We start from the raw sequence: 20,931 nt of genomic DNA, 5'->3' as shown, positions 1-20,931 counted from the left end.
TGCTGCCTCAGGAAATGCTTTGCCTTTGACTGATTGCTGAATCGCTGGCAAATTAATTTTGGCACCTTTCCCTAAGTCATTTTGGTCCTATTCCTTCATTTTTTCTGCTGGGAAGTGTGTCTTCATATTACAGTTAAAAATACATTGACAATGCAAATGTAGGGAACAGTGAGTACTATTTTTGGAAGAAGCTGTAGGCTAGGATGATTCCATTTTATATGACAGAAATGATGCTTTTTGTGCGGAGAGGAGGTATGGACCACCCTATTCTGAGCTCAGAACATAGTGGTCCTCAGTGCCCTCTCAGGCATGGGCTCTGCTCTGTGGTTTGAGCTTTTGAGTCCTGGATGGGGCTTCTGCTCTGACGTTTCCCCCACTGAACATGCGCACAGCAAACCCTCCCTAACCTTTGCTGAAACATGGATAATTGACATCTATTGTGTGCTCCCCAGGAAGAGGAATTGTAGTGGACTATTGACAGTATGAACTCTAGATCCTGTCTGTACTACTCGGTTTGTGATCTTTGATAGGTGCCTTGGTTTTACTGCCTGTGAAGGGAATCATAATGATACCTCTCTTTACCTGCTCCGGATTTCTCTGTTCACATTTTTCCTTGATATTAGTCATAATATATATAATATATATTTCAATATGATATATATTGCTTCTCCAAACTATTCTGTATCACAAGCACATGCTAATAAAAAAATTAAGCATATTTTACATCAAGCTTTCCTCTTCTAGAGATACAGTGACAGAGGGGACAGAAATGGACATTTTTGAATTTGCACTTTTCAGAGTGCAAATTTGCTTGAGACTTAAAAAGATAAATCTTGACAGAAAGTGCTAATTTAAACCCTTATGTATGTATGAAGATTAAAATTCCATTGCTCGAGTTTGGGATGCATTTCAGTGTCCTAAGTCATGCTTTTTGATTATCCTGATGTGCCTGAGCTATCCTGTTGTGTTCTAGCACAATCTGTCATTCTTACCTTTAAGGATTAAGTGGTTTCAGTATTAACTGTGATTGCTCCTATATTATACATATGAGTTTAATGAAGTTGTAATTGTGACAAGATACGCATAACATCACACAAACTACCCTGCCACTTTTAAGGTTCAGTCCTGTGATATTAAGTACAACCATGTGATTATATGACTGTCACCACTATCCATCCCTATCCTTTTATATTGCAAAACTGACATCTGTATAAGTTAAACAATGACTTCCCACCCCTTCTCCCCCAGCCCTTGCAATCACCCTTCTACTTTCCGTTTCTATGAATCTGACCACTCTAGGTACCACAAATAAGTGGAATCATAAAATATGTATGATCCTTTTCTGATCCCATTATTTCCCTGTGCAGGATGCTTTCATAGTTTATCCATGTTTTAGCATGTGTCAGACTTTCCTTCCTTCTTAAGGCTGAATAATATTCTGTTATATATGTGTACTGCATCTTGCTTATCTATCCATCCCTTCCTGGACGCTTAAGTTTTTTCTATCTCTTGACTATTACGAGTAATGCTACTATAAGCATGGGCACACTGGCAAACTCTTGGAGGTCCTGCTTCCATTTCTGATAGTTATAAACCACGCAGTGCAATCACGGATCATATGGTAATCCTGTTTTAAATTTTTTGAGGAGGGCTGCAGATTTAGCTCAGTGTTGTAAGTGCCTGCCTGGCAATACAAGGTCATGCGTTTGATTCCCAATACAAAAAAAAAAAATAATTAAAAAATAATTTTTTTGAGGAACCACTGTTTTCCATAGCAAGTTCATTTTATCTTCCGACCAACTACGCCTGAAAAGGTGCCAACATAACCCAATTCATAACTTTTGAATTTGTATGTCTATGTGAATCACCTTCATCAGAAAGCTCCAAAATATGCTGGCTATGCATGTGAAAGTATATTAACGGTGTGGAAATTTTAAGCAAAGTGTTATAACTGTAGCCTCAAATTCCTCAACATCTGTACTGATGATTTAATGTTGCTGGATCTAGCAGTGTAGATACCAGCCGGGCATCTCTAGATGGATGTAGGAGAGGCATTGTGCTTTACAGAATGTTCTGCACATATTTCCCCCAATTACTTGACTTGCAGTCTTCAGGCATTTCAGGTTAGCCACACAGGAAAAGTTGCAAAAAAGAGATGTGGAAAAATCAGTAAAAGTCAGATATATCTAGACAGATACATCTTAGCCAGATATATCTGCTTAGCCAGATATATCCCTTTTCCAGCAAAGGGAAAAATATGGGAAAGTAAATACCAGTTTGAAAGAAGATTTAATCAGCAACTAGAACAAGTCCTAAAATATAGAGCATGCCCAATAAATATTCGTTAAGTGAATGAATCAATGGAACAATCCCTGCTAAATTTAAAAGAACTTGCATAATGTTGTCATCCTATAATGAATTTGTTTCTACTTATTTAGAAAATTAGTGATTAGCCTACACTAAAATTGGGTTAAAAGAGTAACTCCATTAGGACGTAGGGGCTTGAAAACACTGAGAGTAATTTAAAAAAAAAACAAAACAAAACGTATTAGCTGAAAAATATCAGTAACAGTCAAGAACAAGGTGAAAGCAGCCAGGCATGATGCATGTACTGATAATCCTAGTACTTGGGTAATTGAGGAAGAAGAAAGATGAGCCGGAGACCACCTGGAATACATTGGGATGCCAGTCTCAAAACAAACAAAAAGAAAAGATAGTGGTTTGTATTTTCACTGGTTTTGAAGATGAATTATAGTATCTAAATCAGAACATAAACAACACATAAATGAAATGTCTCTTGCAAAGGAATAAGTTGAATTCTTTTACTTTAGGAATAGTATTTGCCCATAAAGCTTTACTATGAAGATTTATAATCAGCCATATTTCAGATAATGTTCTGTTTGCCAAAAACAGTTACGATCTTGATTGATGAATTATGATGAGATCCTCAATTATTTTTTATCTGAACATTTTATTAAGGCACACTAAACTGACTTAAAATTTGTTAAAATTAGTGAATATCTTTTATTTGAAGAAAATTATTGAGATCTTAGATTTGGAGAAATGAAAAACTTCATGCTTAGCTGAACGTATTGCAGTTAATTTTTAAAATCATACCATTTAGGAAGAAGGATGGTTGAGTGACTTATTTTTTTAAAGATCATACTCTGGGGAAGACTAATTTGGAGGTAAATAGCCCATACCCAACAACACTGCACAACTGATGCCTAAGGTGTGGGAGTAGGGTAGGGACAACTTAATCTAATGAAGTAAACCTGCATCAGCTAATCAGCCCGACTGAGTACAAAATAGACAACAGTGTGCAGGCAGACAGCATTCAGTGTATTTCTAGTTGTTTTCCTCTACCTAGCTTTTGCACATGAGAGTGTCTCTAAGTAGATGATGGCTGCGCCTGATTCTGTGGTTTCCGTGTCTCCTTCACACCCAAATGTTTTCTCCAAGGCCCAAACAGGCACCAGATGGATGTGTTTTAACACAGGAACAGAATCAGAAATTGTGGAGAGCTACTTCCTGTTGACTAGACAGCCTCCTGTCATCTTTCTCTGGCTGTGTAGTTAAGGGTGCCCAAGGACACACAGGGAGTTCTGTTGACATCCCCAACCTCCCAGACTCAGCCTTTTTACTAACTTCTATATAGTTTGCTTGTTTTTTTTCCAGTACTGGGAACTGAACCTAGGGCCTTCTACTGAGCTACACCCTCAACCCTCACCCCTGCATTTTTGTTTTCCGTATTTCGAGACAGGACCTTACTAAGTCCTCAGGTTGCCTCGGCTGGGCAGGAATTTGCATCCTCTAGCCTCAGCTTCCCAGACTGCTGGAATTACAGGGGTGTGCCACCATGCCTGGCAAGATACAGTTTTTAAAGATTGATTTTAATGGAAAGTCCTTCTAAGATGCTCACCATGAAGCAAGTTGTTAGGAAAACTAGTTGAAGTTGATTAGTATATCTTCTTCTTTTTTATCTTATAAAAAATAAGAGAAAATTTGTATCAAAATAGTAAGAGAAAAACAATAGTTAATATACTGTGTATTGTTATCTGCAAAGTAGTTACTCAGAGTATAAGACATCGACAAAAAACTTTCTCTTTTACAAAGAAGTAATAGTACAAAACTTTCAGTGAACTAACAAAAGATAGATTTTTTTCCCCTAATGAAATTTAGGGCAAGACCTCTTTGCAGGCAAATTTTACCTGTTGTAATATTTCAGTTAAGGTCTAAAAATTTCTAGTCTCAGAATAGAAATGTGCTTTTGAACCATGTAGTAATCCATAGAGAAAAAAACTATTCTATCATTCTGAGATAATTGAATTGTTTGAATTTGGTATAAAGCTTCCTACATTTTTTGTAGCTTTATGAACAATCCCGAACAACTTAAATATAAGGTCAGGCTATACACATTACTTTGTGGTATATGTTTACATAATTATTATGTAGATATGTACTTTTATAATAATTTTCCACTGATTCTCATTATTTCATTGTATAAGTGTGCTCTCTACGGTTATTTCTAATTTTTTCAGGAATTAAAAAGGATATTCTTATACATATCTCTGCATACTTACATAGTACAGTTATTTCCTGGCTATGACTAAATTGGAATTGTGTTTAAGAGTATACACTTTTACAAATTTTGAAAACAAATACAATATCACTTCCCAGATAAGTTGTTTTAGTATACTTGTCTATCGTTGTTGTTAGTGAGAGCTCACATCTCTGCACCTTTAGAAACTTTAAAGATTCAAAATGGTATGGCTTTAAAAAGGATGAACCTCAATGCCATGAGCTTAGGGTCCTTGGAAGGAAGCTTTCTGTGGTGTTATGGTTGTGACTGGTTAGGGCATACATTCAATTGCTAGCCAGAGGCTGTAAGTCTAGTTTCCTCTTACAGTCTATCACGATGGTATTCTAAGCCTGCTTCCTGTGTTATTCTCCCTTAGATTGAGGAAGACACATGGCAGAAATACTACCTGGAAGGAGTCTCCAATGAAATGTACACAGAATATCTCTCCAGTGCCTTCGTGGGTCTGTCCTTCCCTACTGTTTGTGAGTAAGTGGCTGTTAACTGGATACTCTTTGACTAGTGGGTATCTTTACTGTGCCCCTCAAGCCGCCTGCCTCTGGCTGGCACGGTGGGGACCCTTGACATGTACTGAGGGTGTCCTGGGTGCTCAGCCCCATGTGATGAAGAACAGGAAGATGAATCATTTCAGGTCCATGTCTTGGGGATTTCTGCTGGCCTCCAGCTTTCCCTTGGGTCCTAGAATCTTGAGTTTGGATCCATCATTTACACTACCTTATGAACTGCAATTAGCCTGTGTATCTTGAATTATACTTCTATAATGTAGACACTTGTGTGCAGAAGGATGACTTAAAACCATGTATATCAGATTTTTCTTTTCTTTATTATTTTGGTACAGGGAGCTTGCATGCTAAGCATGTGTTTTACATTAAATTACGCTCCCAGCACCTCGCTGATTCAATTGGGCAAAAACAAATCCTGCCAGCCCCTTGATAAAGGAGCTTTCATCTGCCTTCTAATCGAATCAGATCATAGGAACACCAGGAGAAGCTACTGAAGTAAAGCCCTTTAAGAACTTTCACAATTTATGAAGGAAATGTGGGACCAAAGGTACAGAAAAAGCTCTTGCAAAAGCCCTTTGCACTTTAGCTCTGCATGGACAACTACCTTATTCCAGTGAGGCCATGGTTTGATTTCTCCTTTTTCTGGCTTGGCAGGATGCATCAGGGCATGGACAGCATGCCATGGCCCTTTCGGCAGAATAAGAGCATATTTATGGGGGATGACACAATCTCAGGGATCTACATGTCCACCATGAGACGTGATGGTCCCTCAGATTCTCCACTTACAGTCAGGAGTTGGGTTCAAGACAAAGGGAGGCTCTGTCCCTAGGAGAACACAAACTCCTTGAACACGGTGGGCCACCTCGTCTGAACATTTGTCACCATAGTGAAGGTTTGATAAATCTCTGTTTTGCTGATAAAATATGGGAAGAAATGGGGATCTGAGTCTCCACAGGGCTGAGAAGGAAAAACAATTTCATTTTCCTCCCTGCCTGCTTACAAATCAAGCACATCTTCTGGCAAGGGAAGACTGAAATCATAGAAACAAAACTGAGTGCCCTTTCCAGTGAAGGAGAGGAAAGTCCCGGGGGATGTTGGCTCAGCTGTGTCACCCTGCTCGGTTGTGTGAGTGGCAGGAGGGGGCGGAGTGCATGTTGGCTTCCTGTCTACCTGGAGACTCTGAGAGAGCACAGCAGGTGCACTCTTGCCAGTCCCTGGGTCCAGGGCCCTGCGCACTCGGAAATGGCTTGGCTGTTTACTGAAATCTCTCTCCGTCTCTAAGCGAAAGTTTAAATGCTAAATGGACTGGAAAAGTGAATAGGTAATTGATTCAGAAGGAGTTATTTTCTGAAAAATGGATGGATGCCCTGTTGTAACTTCAATATTCCTTTTTTGAGGGCCATTTCTCTTTTTGCATTGGGAAGTTAACCATTCAGAGGCACTAGAGCCTGGGACTCTGTGACTGACCCAGGGGATCTTCTCATTGGAATTCAACCTGCTGTGAATAGAAAGCTCAGAAGTCAGGACTTGGAGTAGAAGCTTCAGTGACTAGGCAATTCAAGTCAAGTGTTGGGTGGCTGAGGCCAGACCAGATGTCTTATGGCATTGGGGTGTTAGCAGGTGAGGGGTAGAGCCCCCTTTCTTGGCTATTGAGTGTCCTTGGCTTGACTAGTATTTATCTCTTACACGAGCACTTTTCCAGAAGCTCCCTGGCTCTTTCTGCTGGCTTTCTCTTCTCTGGAAACTGAGTGTAGGCCAGTGTAGAACTAACCTGAAGGTGAGGACTGCTCCCCCTAGAGTCTGTAATGGGGATCCCATGTGGACTCGCATAGATTCCCTAGTCTTTAATTTTCTAAGGGCTATTTGTTTATTTTACTCATATATAAATGAGAATCCTTGCTTGTCTTGGAAATGTGATGTAAACACACAGGTCCTGCGTTTCTACCAGTGCTAAATGGCTCCCATTTGCTGTCTTACAACAGACTTGCATCAGCATTTTAGACCTGGCCTGTGGCTGCAAGTGGTCTGGCCAGCACTGGTCCACTGGGCATTATAAGGCTTCACTGCCCATCAGTGTCACCTCCAAACCAGGCATTCATGGATCGAGTGACTGCTCCAATGTTTTCCTTGATTGATTTTCATATTTAAAATATGTCCCCCAAAGGAGAAATAACCCCCAGACCTATCTTGTTGTCAGAAAAAGTAATATTTTGTTTAGTAAAGCTTCTGGAATAAAAAAGCAAAAAGTAAAACAAAAGCCAACTTTGGGTGTGAGTGAGACTGTGTTCAACGTAGCTCTGGTATTCGTTTAATGCAGTGATACGGCAGAGGTGGAACTGATCAATAAAGAAAGGACATTTAATGAGATTTAGGAACATCCCAAAACATTGAAACTCTCCTCAAGCATTTGATTATCTGGAGGCTTAATTATCTGTGTTTTCTACTTTAAATTAAAGAAAAGCCATAATTCAAAGTTACCAGCAGTTTAATGATAACACTCTTCAATTCAGGTTAATTAAAGCACAGCCGTAATTAGAGTGTAGTGTTGTATATCACCAGGCTGGCGCATAAGTATTTTCATTACAGTAAGAATTGGCTATTCAATTTCAAGATGACATAAAGGATGCCAAAATATATTTTAAGCTGGTTCAGGGAGAAGAAAAAGAATTGGGGGATATTCTGGGTGTAATAAAACACAGATAAAATATACAGATTTTCCGAGCAGTTTCTGTAATTATGCACCGCACTAAAACAATATGCAGCCAATAACATCTTAAAGCATGAAAAGAAATAAATTTGTTCTTCTCATTCTGGGCTGGCAGACTGCTGCTTTTCAGGGTGGGATTACTGCAGGGAGAGCTTGGTGTTTTCTCAGAAGCTGGGAGAGTCATTCTTTGGGAAGATAAGGGGACTGATACATAGGTGAAATTAAAGGGCTTTTCTCAAGAGAACGGGAAGGGGCAGGAGGGGAAGGGAAGAGAGACAAAGCTTGCTCCTTAAACATTTCAAACCATGGCATAACTCCCCTGTCCAAGATGAGACTCGCATACTTTATGCTTTGACTTCTCTGCTTGATTCTCATCCACGTCAGACCAGAAGATGTGGCTTTGTTTCCAAACCAGAAGGAAATTTAGACACAGTTCAAAGTCACATCTAACCTCTCATCTACATGTTCTCATTTATCCTCCTAACAATCCTCTGATATTTATATTCATCTCACTATCTTTGTTTTATAAACAAGGACACTGAGACTTAGAGGACAAAGATACCCACCCAATGCCAGTTGAAAGACGAGTTACCAGGTTTCCAGGGCTGAAGTCTGGTGAATTGGGAGCAGCTTGGAGTAAGTGTCAGTTGAAGGCTGGCTCATTATGCGTCTCCTGGGGAGTTTATTAAATGCAGCGATATTTAGGCTTCATTTCCAGATGCCAAGAAGATATGGGAAGAGGTCTAGAAATCTGCCTTTCTTTTCTTTCTTCCTTTCTTTCTTTCTTTCTTTCTTTCTTTCTTTCTTTCTTTCTTTCTTTCTTTCTTTCTTTCTTTGCGAGCTAGGAGACTTAAACTCTGAGGACTGGAAACTCTTATCTTAATTCAGTGTTCCAACCCACACTCCAAAACCTCTTCTTGTTTCCCACTGTGAGCTCAGTCACTGGAATCACAGAATCCTAAGTGGGAAACATCTTACAAGCTCATGTGAAGGTTGAAGTCTTTGTGGGAACTGCCCATCCTTCCCTCCTCAAGTGGGATATTCTGCAATGTCTAGGGTCAGAGGAATGAGTCTGAGCTGTGCAATGCCAACTACACCCCTGACTGCTTTCCTAACACCCATGCCTAATCCAGAACAGTGCAAGAAAAAAAAGCATTGGAGTGCTGAGTCCTTTAGTGTCTGCTCTCAGGTCTCCACTGGGGATAAGCAAAGAAGTTTCTGGTTGGGAAAAACATATGAGTGTCAAATGCAGGTAAGTCCAGGAAGAGCAGGTATAGCCCCCAACATTATTTTATGGCCTTGCTGGAGATCATGGTGGGCATGGCCCACACTTTCCCTAAACTGCCTGTGGGATAGTCTTTTTGAAGACCGGTAGCTCCTGAGTATCCCTTGATTTTACATAGCTAGCTTGCCCTAAGGCCCGTATGTCAGTAACATCAAAGCAGTGAAGCTTTGGGGCCTGAAGGAGAGAGTGCCATGCACTGTGTTTTCACTAGCAAACCGTCTACTCTGTTATCCTTTCTGTTCTCTACCTTCCTCAGTGGATGACGGTGCAGGTGCAGATTGCCAGCACCAAGCTTGTAAGATGAGCAGGACTGTGATGCCCCATTTGCCACTAAAAAATCTGATGTTTGAGCAGTAGCCACCTAGAGTGTGGTACGATGCATAAAGTAATGATCTGGGGAGTCACAAACCTCCAGATCAAGCATGTGCTGTGTATGTGATTTGGGGAGAGACACGTGATTTGTGGGCAACTCTGTCCCTTGACAGTGCCAGCTACCTGACCATGGGCTTGGTGCATACCTCTAGTTTTCTCAGCTCTGAAGGGGTCTGGATAGTGCTACTTACGACTGTGTACTAATTAATCACACCCCTCTCCCACTGTTCCATTTCCCACCACACCATTGCCCTCCTCAGTGAATAAAACACCTGCAAAGAAATACACTGGGTCACCTTCCACATCACACTTACTGTTTAGTAAAGTCTCCTGCCCATCAGTCACCAGACTATGGACTTGTGATACTTATACCATCACTATTGTGCCATGCTTGGTGCCACTTCTAGAGGAACCTGCAATTAGATTTAATCAAATATATGCATGTGGAAAGATGAATGACGGGACTCACAAAAGCCAAGTAAAGGATTCTGTGTTTCTGCAGTGGGCTACCTTCCCAGCCTGCGTTCTGGCGTAGAGGAAGAACATTCATGTTCAGGGAGACATGGTGCCCTTAAATGCTTGGGGGATACACCCAGCTGCAATAGCGATGCTGAGGGCTAGAAGGAAGGAAACGGGCTTTCTAAGCAGTATGGAACTGGGATGGAAGTCTGGGCCGCTTGGTCACACAGAACTCCCCAAACACCCAGGTCTATGTCAGGTTTTCCAGTTAGAGCAAATGGGTTTCACCCTCTCAGTCCTTTAAATTGGGAGAAGCAGATACATCAGATACATTTTGAGCTGTAATGCTTTGGGAGAAAGTGGTGATAGTGGTTTTATCTTGAGACCTAGAGATGAGGATGCACATCTCTGTCCCCGGTAGGAGGCTGAGGGTAGAGAAGAGAGGAGGGAGGAGGAGGTGGAGGAAGCCAGGGCTTCAGCAGCTGGGCTGTGGCAAGAACATCATGTTCCAGGTTCTGAGTCTCACAGTGAGCCTATTAGCCAGTCATTCATCACTTGCAAAATATAAAAGCTTAATTGTATCAGGTTTTACAGCTCAGGGGGGATTAGGACAAAAGGTGTATGTAAAATATGATGTGTCTCTCTGTCCCTCTGCAGCTGATGGAGCAGTTAAAATTCAGATTTGATGTAGAGTCGTTAATGCCCAGGTAACTTGGGGAACTCCAACTGGGTCTTCCTCAGCTGTGCTCAAGGGCAAGAGTTCTGTCTTCAAGCCTGGTGTGGCTGCTACTGTGCTGGCCGAAAACAGTGCAAGGGGAGGAGGAGGGCACTCATCCCTCTGCTACATCGCGTCCCTGCAGTCAGTGTGTCTAGAATTCAGAAAATCATGCTCTCATTCTTTGTTATTTTGCCTGGATTGATCTTTCCAAAGCAGTTGTAGGAGGAAACGTCTTAAAAGAGTACTCAGAGACAGCTGAGCCTCTTGCCCAATGAAAACTATAACTAATTTAACTTGAATTTTGTGAAATCCTTACTTTTTAAAGAAAGACATCCAGATTGGACCATAGAGCCAAAAAGAAAGTCAGGCAAACCCCAGTGTTATATGTTAGATTTCTTTAGCCTGGCTGCAAAAAATTAGCTTTTTAAAATTTGTGGAGAGGCTCAAATGTGATCTTCTAAAAATATTTTTCTCTGATGTAGCTGGCTATATCCATTTATTTGGGGAGTTTTATAATTAGGACTGAACTTATTTGAATATAGATACAAGTATAATATGATTGTTTCTGCTCTAGACATTAGGAAGGTGACTAGTAATCCCTCTATGTGCCAGTGAATTAACCAATGATCATCAAACCTATTACAACGCTCAGTGGCAGGCTACTGAGGCAGAAGAGGTTCAGAATTCTTGACAGAAGGGCCAGGAGGGAGTTCAGTTAGAAGTGGGTTGGATGCTAGGTTACACAGAGTAAGCATATAGTTTTTTCTTACATTGTGTATATCTGATTAGTAATAATATAAAAATGCATTCCTTCACACTTTAGGCAAATGCTAATTATCTGTAAGAAAGAATGTAGTTATTTTTTAATTCAAGCCTATTAGGTGTGCTGGAGGAGTTATTGGCATAAGGGTAAGTGTGTGTGTGTGTGTGTGTGTGTGTGTGTGTGTGTGTGCATGTGCATGTGTGTTCATATGTGCATATGTATATGGTGGAGAGTAAGGGTTTTCTAAAACTTCCCCAACTCAACTTTTACCAAAGGTATAAAGAATGGAGTTTAACATCCTCTCCCTAAGCATTTTAAGCCACATTATCTTTTTCTGTGGCTCTTACAAATCCTGATGGCTTCAAAACAATTTCTTTAACTTCATGTTTTCATCTCAGAAAGCTATCATCTCAGATCAAAACTCTTGAATGCAAATATTTCCCACTGGAGTCCCCTGGCTCTAAAGACCAACCTTCAGACTTCACGGCAAATCTCTTCTGATCACATGTATGGGCCTGATGTTACCTGGGTAGCTGGTGAGGTGCTGGTGTTTGGGGAGAGGCTGGGGCTTGGGGGCATGATAGGAGCTGCTACTTCTGTCCTCACCCACCTGCCGCAGGAGGTGAGTCCTCTTCAGCACTCCAAATGCCATCTCTCTACACTCTTCCTGGGCACATTAGGAGGTGCAAACTCTGTGGCAGGTTTCGTGTTTAAATTCACACCAGCAAGCAATCCTTCCTGTCAAGGGGGCTGACTTAATGGCAAGAACAATTTATTTCCCTCTGGGTAGGTACAAACAGTTGGACTCTAATTCTTAAGAGCCTTTGTTCAGGAACATCTGGGTTGAAACTACTATAGTTAACAGATGATGCTGGCAGTAAAAAAGGGAGGGGGGCTTTGTATAATGTCATTGTCAAATTCAGTAGACCTCTACTTAATAATTATCCGGAAAGCAATCTAACTTGTTATTACAACAGTTTCATTGCAGATTGCTGGTTTAAGACCTTTTTGTGACAAGTGGCATTTTTTTTCTTGAAAAAAAATAAGTCATTTCTATTTCTCTGTAATTATTTTTGCAACAAGTGACAACTTCCTGCATTGGACATATTGGGACATTTTATTTTAGGAGCCAAGAATTAAATTCTTGTTAACGTATGGCTGGTTTTATCCTATTTATCATATTGTGAAGGGCTTCTTGCCTTTTCCTCGCACTTTACGTTATACTAATCCTGCTTCCTGATCCCATATTGGTGCTATATCCTTTGAAACACCAGAGGCTGAGTAAAGCCAGAAAAGTAATTATGAAGATCAGATGGCTAATGATGCCCTTTTATTCATGCATCTTTTAATTTAGGCTTCTTTGGCAGCATGCTTTCTTCACTTTACCAAAGGCCAGGGATGGAGGCAAAGCCTGCATCCTATTCTAGAGAACCTCAGACCAGAGGGAAGAGAGAAAAGCAAACTTGTATTGAACCAACCTTAATCTGTTCTTCCCTGCTGGATGCCCTACTAGAGGCTACATCTCTGCTACTACCTCACGGAAGATCCAACACAAAAAGTGTGAACACTCACAAGGGAGCCATAGTCCTGTTTCTAGTCTAAATCCTGGTTTATCATTCAATGTATGTTGCCAGTTACAAAAGATGCCTATTGGAGCAGAGATGCAAAACTTAGAGGCCTGTAAGTTGCAGGCAATTAGTAACAAAAGGTGAAGAGAAGTCAGTGACAATATGGCTCGTGGCTTGGACTGTACACCTTGGAGAATCTTGCTTCCTCTGGGTGAGCGCTTCATAAATCCAGTCTCTTTTGCCACATGGGCTGTGTTTCCAGTGTGGCAGGATCTAATTTTTCAAGGTAAACAAAGAGCCAGTTTTTATATGAAACTGACAGTTGGTATTTATTTCTAATTATAAAAGGCAACTGTGCCAATAAAACAAAACACGTTTTCATGTGAGATTGGGACCCCCATTTCATTTTCTGTTCCCAGGAGACATACGTTTAGGATGTACTGCATTGGGACTTGTTGTCCTCTTCTGGCTTTTGTATGTAACACACATTTGCTTGACTAATTGCTTTGCCTTCTTTGGACTTCAGCTTGTCTTACATATAAGAAGGGCAGGACCAGCCAATTTGGAAGGACCAGCGTCTGGAAATCTGTAGTGTAGTCCTGTTTGCATGTATTCACGCTTACATCACAATCCTCCTCTTCTGTCTCTCCTTAGGCCAGCAAGCAACAGCTTGTTTTGAATCAAAGAGCTTCTTTAAAAAATGCTTTTAAAAGCCAGTATAGAATCCTCTTAGGTATGGATTTTAGAGTTAGCACATTATGGATTTAAAACTTGGTAGAAGATGAAGAAATTAGCTTGCTGCTTTTTTCCTTTATAAAGTCAAGAAATATATACAAGACTGCATGGATTTTATTGACTTTTTATGCATTAGGAGGTACCTTTCTTTTTGTATCCAATAGGTAAATGCCATTATAGTAACTTGGTAAAATAATTCCTCATTATATGGGCTGGGGATGTAGCTCAGTGGCTCAACTGTTTGCCTGGTAAGTATGAGGTTGTGAGTTCAATCCCCAGTACCAAAAAAGAAATAATTCACTATTACTGTGAACTACTTTTCTGCCTCATATGAGTAGGATTAAGAAAGCAGTTAAGATCTTTGATCTCATGAACTATCAGTGTCCCATGGAATGGTTGTTACTCATAGGATATTGACAAATTGACCTTTACATGATCCATGCTAAGTTAAGATAGCTTTCTCCTTGACTTTTTGGGCACTTAGCTACTATTTACATAAGGTAGTGGCTACTTGATCTAGTAATTTGATTCAAAAAGCATGGCATAAGCTGACATTTCAAACAATTTAAGTTCCAGAAGTAACAGCCTCATAAAGGGTGCATATTATTAGAATTCTGTGAGACATAAATTAAGAAGGGCATTTTCCCTGCAGTGGCTGGATACATGCATCGGTATTTCAACAAGCTGCCTTATCAGTTCAAAGTCCAGGTCATTAGAATCCGCTGGCAGAAATTAGAAAACCTGAAAATCACTAGGAAAGCAGAGACATGCCTGCATGCATGTGCTCCTTTGAAATCTGACCGTCTGTTAAAGGCAGTGCTTGGGAACCAGGACCTCACACATAGGAATGAGCAATTGGTCTTATTTTCCTCTGGAAAGCACCAGGCCTTCCCCAGTACCTTCCCTGCCAACACTGCATCTCCAATTACAGCCTCTCTGTGTCTTCTCCATTTAAAACCACCGAAAGGGCTCCCATTCACTTGGAATAAGATGCAGACTCTTTGCTGTGGCAAGCAAAGTCCTCATGATCTTGCCTCCTTCATTACTCTTGTACCTACCCAGTGTCACTCTCAGCTTTGCTCTCTCAACTTCACCCTTCCTGGTTTTAATGCTCGTGCTCAAATACCTGGAGCTCTTCCCTGCCTCAGAGCCTTTGCATTTACCGTTTCTACTCCCTAGATCAGTGATGGCAAAACTTTTAGAGCTTTCAATGATACAAACAGCCCACTGCAAGCACACATGCCATAGGTTTACCACCTCTACCCTAAACCCATTCCCTGTCTTCTCATTGCCTGTCTGTCAGGCTCCTGTGCACTCTGCATCCTTGGGCTGGTCCTTCTGAACTGTCGTAGGTGACACACTCCTTTTCCTGTTACTCTTTATCTTCTCCAGTTCTTTTATTTTCTACATAACATTCGTCATTGGAAAATGTATCACTCACTGAGTTGTATATTTGCAGATTGCCTATTCTGCCAGTGCTGAACAGGCTTTATTGGAGATGAAGATGTTGTATATCCTGCCAGGCATTGGCTGCAGACCTAATATCTAACCACTGGGCAAATTATTTGGGTTTTCTGAGCCTTAGTTTTACTATCTGTACTATAGACCTCTCAAGAGAGGTCTTAATAACTAAGCTCTCTCTCTCTCTCTCTCTCTCTCTCTCTCTCTCTCTCTTTCTCTCTCTCTCTGGGATATCTTGAGGAATAAGGGGGGGCACCAAAAGAGATATTGTCCTTTGAAACACTATCTTATTCCCCTTATAGTGCTGGAACTGAATAACTACAAGTGCATTTTTCAGTCTGTCAATTAAGCAATTTTTCGTTATCCAGTCTTTAAGATATAAATAAGTATGTCCATTGTAGGAACTTACACTATATGATGTATATGAATTCATGTTTTAGGTGAGCTTTTATTTCTACCAGTACATAAATATTTCTACCAGTTTATAAAGATTTCTACCAGTATATAAATATTAAATTTTCATTGAACTGTATCATGTTTTTTACATGTTGGTATCTTGTTATATGGTATTTGTTATTCATATCTTGAAATATTCTGAAAAAAGTCATTTTGAATGCAGCCTAATACCATATTATCATTTTTTTATTACCACAGTACTCTCTACTTAGGTTACTTTAGATTTTTCTACTCTTTATATATAACACTACCTTGAACATCTTTATGCATATGTATTTTATTGTACTTACTGTTTTCTTGGAATCAAAACCCAGTAAGTGGAAATTTTTGGTTAATTGAGCTTGTCTTTATGGATCACTCCATTCATTATGTACTCTGGGAATCTGAACAAGTCCAAGACTCTTAAAGAAGTTATTTTGGTTGAAGAGGGGAAAGTGCAGACCCAGGAAACAAGATGCAATAGGAAGTGACCCTAGCCAAGGTGAGGATGGCTAAGGGCTAAATGTTGCGTCTCCCAGCCAGTCCTGGAATTGTGAGAATAAGAAACTCAGAGGTAGCAGGAATCAGAGCAGACTGCTTGTAGGGTGTGACGGCCAAGGTGATGGTCAGGAGGACAGGAGAAGGCATGGGTGGCTAGGGGCTGGGCAATAATGAAGGTAAGGAGGCCAGAGCAAGCCAGTTTCCAAACAATCTGGCCTGCAGTGGAGAGCACAGAGCAGATGAAGCTAGACAGCTTGGATGGAGCCAGGAGTGACAAAGCCATAGTCATATGCTGAGTGCTTACGCAGAGGCTAAGTATTATTACCACCATTGCAAGTACACAAGGGTCTGCTCAGAACAACAGTATGAGTCATTTGTACAAAAGACTGAAATAGAATCCAAATAACAAATCCTGCTGCTCCAAATCTCCCCCTCCCCCTGTAGTTAACATTTTACTACCTGACTGCGTAACTAATGAATCCGGCCCGGTATAAATCCCTCGGCACAAATCCCTGGTTGGGAGTCTGTGTCTAGACATCCAGGCTTGAGTGCAATTTACACTCTGAACATCCAGCACCATATCACTTGTGAGAAAGCAGATTTAATGGGGAAGACTGGGAGGTGCCCCCCTCCCAGAACCCCTTGGCACTGTGTTGGTCTAGTGAAGATTCCCTTGGATAATGAGTGTTAGGAGACTGAAAGGTCGTAACAGTGTTCCTTATGTGACTGCTCAACCAGAAGCACTGACTGGGAGACTTCTCCATCTCATTTGCAGGCTGTGTTTTGTGAAGCTCAAGCTCCTAATGATAGCCATTGAGTACAAGTCCGCCAACCGAGAAAGCCGGTAAGTAAGTTTGCTGTGGCTCAGCGGCCTGTTGACATTTATGATGTGGAAGTGCATTGTGGAAATATACAGTCTATGTACCCTGTTTTGCACATGATTCAATTGCTTGGAACCGGATGCAGCATCTCTCAGATCCTAAGGTACATATTAAGGCAAGCTCAACCAGCCTCTATCCCAGACCAGCCTGGCATCTCAAGTCCCACTGGGCATTCAGAGTTTCCTGGAGGAGAGGAATCAGCCTCTCAAGTATCTCCAGCCAATCATGTCAACCTGAGCTTTTTCCCCCTCTGAGTGTTGAACTTAGGACACATGTCTTTTAACTCCTATTTACTACTGTGAACAAAAAGCAGGTGAACTCTGACCTCCTTTACGGCAGGCCTGATGTAGAGCCATAGTGGAGACACCAACTCTCTTGATTGCCAAATTACAAGCAGCCTATCATGCACCATATGTGCTTCTCCCGGTGCTGCCGAAATCCAGGTGGCTGCATCTCAGATTCATGTAAATTAGCCAGGAGAGCCGAGCTCACAGGCAGGAGCTCTCTTTTATTTATTTATTTATTTATTTATTTATTTTGCACTTAATTATGTGCAAATCAAACTGATGAGGGATGGAGTCTGCTTGAAATAGATAACAGCCCAGTCAATATAAAGGTTCACTCCTGAAATAGAGCAGAGTCATGTTAACAAGGAATTTTCTTTGGATGGAGAACAGTGTGTATTACAGATAAAATGGAGGTGAGTCTTAGCTCCCCAGTTATTAATCGATAACTTGGGAAGATGCTCCAGCTTTTGTTCTTGGAAATGATACACAGAGTCTATTCTTCCCCTAGAATAGCATTTGTTCCTGCAGATCAACAAGCCTAGAGTTCAGATAAGCCCTGACACATATTTTCATAGCTGAACAGAGTGCAGTGCAAGGCTGAAAGTCTCCTGTTATTGTGATTTAAAGAGTTTTCATTATCAGTGTGAATAACCCAATAAAGACTGACTTCCAAATGTGTAGTCTGTGTCTATGACAACAAAACCAACCAACCAACCAACCAACCAACCAACCAACCAACCCAAAACACTGGATTGTCAGCAAATCGATCCAATGTTTTCTCTTACCTTGCCCATTGGATCAGATTGTACACAAAGTCAATCTGATCAAATGCTAAGCTACTTTGAAAATCCAAATCAACCAAAAGGAAAATGCAGTGGTAGATTTGGTGGCCACATGTCCAACATGGCCGCAGCAGTTAACAAATATGTATATAAATATACATTTTTCTTCTCCATGTTGACAAAGTGAAGAATATTATTTGCAAAAAGCTGAGAGAGTCCTGGCTATTTTTACCATTCCACAGATAAGGTGATGCTTTTTTAGAATTTGATTGTTTATATACATGCATATATTTTTTTTCTTTTTTTTTTTTTTTTTTTTTTGCATCCTTCACCTATGTCTGGGTGGGGGATTCTGTAACCTAGGTTTTTGCAAATGATATTCTTCATGCTGCCAAATCAGTAAATCTTTGTGTAACCTGTATTCTTTATCACTTTTGTGCATCTCTAAAAAGAGTTTGTTTCATGATGTAGGAGATGCTAATGCCAAATAATAGGTGGACCATTGTGGAATAATTTTATGGCAAGTACCGCACAGAGAACCTTGACCAATGGTCTCCCATTTGCCATCCTTTGGTCACAGGGAAAGAGAGGGGAAGGCAGTTAATGGTTCAGCATGGGTCCACTGTTCTCTTTCTGAGAAAATGAACTCAGGACCCTCCCTGAAGACAACATCTTTTCTTTGATGGAGTTTTTCATTGATTCACAAATCTGAGATATTTTCAGTCAAAGCCACAGGTGTAGATACAGTTTTCAGATTATTCTTTTTTAGAAAAGGGAGGGGAGAATTTGTGCGGCTTTCTTTTGGCTTTCTGTGTGCAGTTGCCAGCTTTAATCCTCAGATGTGGCTTGGTCTCAGTGTGGAAGCACATTGGTTCTTGAGGAAAAAGGTGCATTTAAGGGAATGTGGATCATGCCCTGAGGAAACACAGGATTTATGAGACATAATATGCATCAAAAATAGCTTTTGGATCTTTTCTGAGAAAACAATTTTAACTTTTTCTACATTGTCAAGTTCCCATTGCTCTTCCCCTCACACTTTCCCCCCCTCACATTTTCTTGCTGACCAGGTATTAACTTTCAGAGGCGCTGGCTTCTCCCCACCCCCTCTTGCCTTCAACCTATGTTTAACTACTTCCTTTGTTGTTGGTTTCACCTCCTGATAACGTTTTCATGCTTTGCAGAAAAACCTTGTTTTCACATGCATCCTTTAAATGGTTTGAAACAAAGGTTTTATCCCTTCTTTCCTTCTGGTGTCAGTCAATCTATTATCAAATTGTTTGAATTTAAATTGTTTTCTTGTCGTTTTGCAGAAGCCGAAAGCGGTATGCACTCTTCGTTAACTTCCTTTCCAAGTCCACCCTCTGTCTTCACTCCTAACCACAGGACTAACCATTTGCCAAGAATTCAAGAAGAGAGAGATTATATATTTGTATATATAATCTCATTCCCTTGTCTAATATATATATATATATATATATATATAAATATATAAAATAACTATATGTATATATATATATATATATATATATATATATATATCCCCTCTCCAATGAGACTACATAAAACTGAAACTAGCCTATTGCTGTCCTGTTTGATTTGTTGGTTCTTCTGGATGATGCACTAACTTCTTTGCAGGAAACCTAAAAAAAGGAAAGGCATATATATCCTGTTTTTAATCTTGGCACCAATGATGGGAACAAATCCTATTAAAACTGAAGAGGAGGACACTTCTCTCTCGCCCTTCGTGTCTGTTTATGTATTGTCCTGCTGTGTCTTGGTGTCCGCCAGATGCGAGCGCCATTTTGTTTCCATCCCACATCCACATTCCCAGTGACCTCCTCCTCTCTGTGTCGTTTCCACCTTGTAGTGCAGAGTTTCTGTCGTTTATCCACAAAACAGAGACCAAGCCTTTGTAGTTCTGTTTTTCCTTATATTTCTTTTGATCACCTCATTTTGAATATTTAATGTTTTGGGCAGTGGTCAGACTTAGAACACTGCTTATTTGATTTCCTGAATGAATACTTTTTATTGGGATGAACTCATGGTTTCTCCCCCCGAGTGTGTTTGGTCATATTTCTTAATACGAAGTATCTCAACTTCTTCCATGTGACTTCACTCTGTTTTGCTGCTGTCTTATGTTGCATGAAGCATGACTAACTCATCATCAATGACATTTCTTAAGAATAAAAACCTTTGAGTTAAAATTTCCAGCATAGTTTTTTAGTAATGTATTCTCTGAAACAGTACCGTTGAAAATATATTACTGAGATGCCTACTTGGTCATCTTTTTGAGTGATTGTGATCACTGTCACGTGTTTGTAATTGTGTTTCGTGTGTGTGTGTGTGTGTGTGTGTGTGTGTGTGTGTGTGTGTGTGTTTGTCCATAACTCTTTTCCACATCCAATCCTCTGTGAATTTTATAGTAGATGTGTATGAATAGAGGTGGCTTCCTGTCAGTTTGGTATTATTGATATGATCCAACTGCGAGAAGTTACTGCAACACTTTGCATCTGCAAAGGTCCACAGTGGTTGCACCTCTGCTGTTGGTTTTTTGCTTTGAGTCCTTTGATCTTGTGGTAAAGGCATGTTGTGATGTAGGCATGACTTGTCATGAAATGTACCAGAAAGTGACACAGCTTGCTCCCAGAAGCCGCTATCCAGTGTTATCATTCCTAGATCAGTTCTCTTTCCTATCCTATGTGGATAATATTTTTCATACATATAAAATACATCCTAAGATGTCATTTCTAAAATTAATGGGATGGATTTGCTCAACAAGACCTTGCCAATGTGACTGGTGGACCACCATCAGTAGTCACTGAATATGACCAACTGGGAGCAACCTTTAGTGCCTTGTCTCTGTGTCAATGAACT

General features: G+C 40.5%; 1 protein-coding gene across 30 annotated transcripts in view; it reads left to right on the top strand.

The window, feature by feature from the left end:
- The window catches only part of Kcnma1 (potassium calcium-activated channel subfamily M alpha 1), a 736,611-nt gene that overhangs the window by 568,947 nt on the left and 146,733 nt on the right, over window positions 1-20,931 (top strand). For 17 of the 30 annotated variants that reach the window (XM_063238715.1, XM_063238714.1, XM_063238712.1 and 14 more), the window contains 3 exons: window positions 4,959-5,068; window positions 16,883-16,951; window positions 19,368-19,379. In XM_063238715.1, the coding sequence (XP_063094785.1) occupies window positions 4,959-5,068; window positions 16,883-16,951; window positions 19,368-19,379 (191 nt within the window). The remainder of the gene's footprint in view (window positions 1-4,958; window positions 5,069-16,882; window positions 16,952-19,367; window positions 19,380-20,931) is intronic. The other 13 variants (XM_063238740.1, XM_063238713.1, XM_063238724.1 and 10 more) reach the window with 1 other exon arrangement.

This window comes from Cavia porcellus, unplaced genomic scaffold, assembly GCF_034190915.1.
Source record: "Cavia porcellus strain 051 isolate PalLab524CR breed Dunkin Hartley unplaced genomic scaffold, mCavPor4.1 scaffold_28, whole genome shotgun sequence".
NCBI lineage: Eukaryota > Metazoa > Chordata > Mammalia > Rodentia > Caviidae > Cavia > Cavia porcellus.
This window is presented reverse-complemented; position numbering and strand designations above follow the sequence as displayed.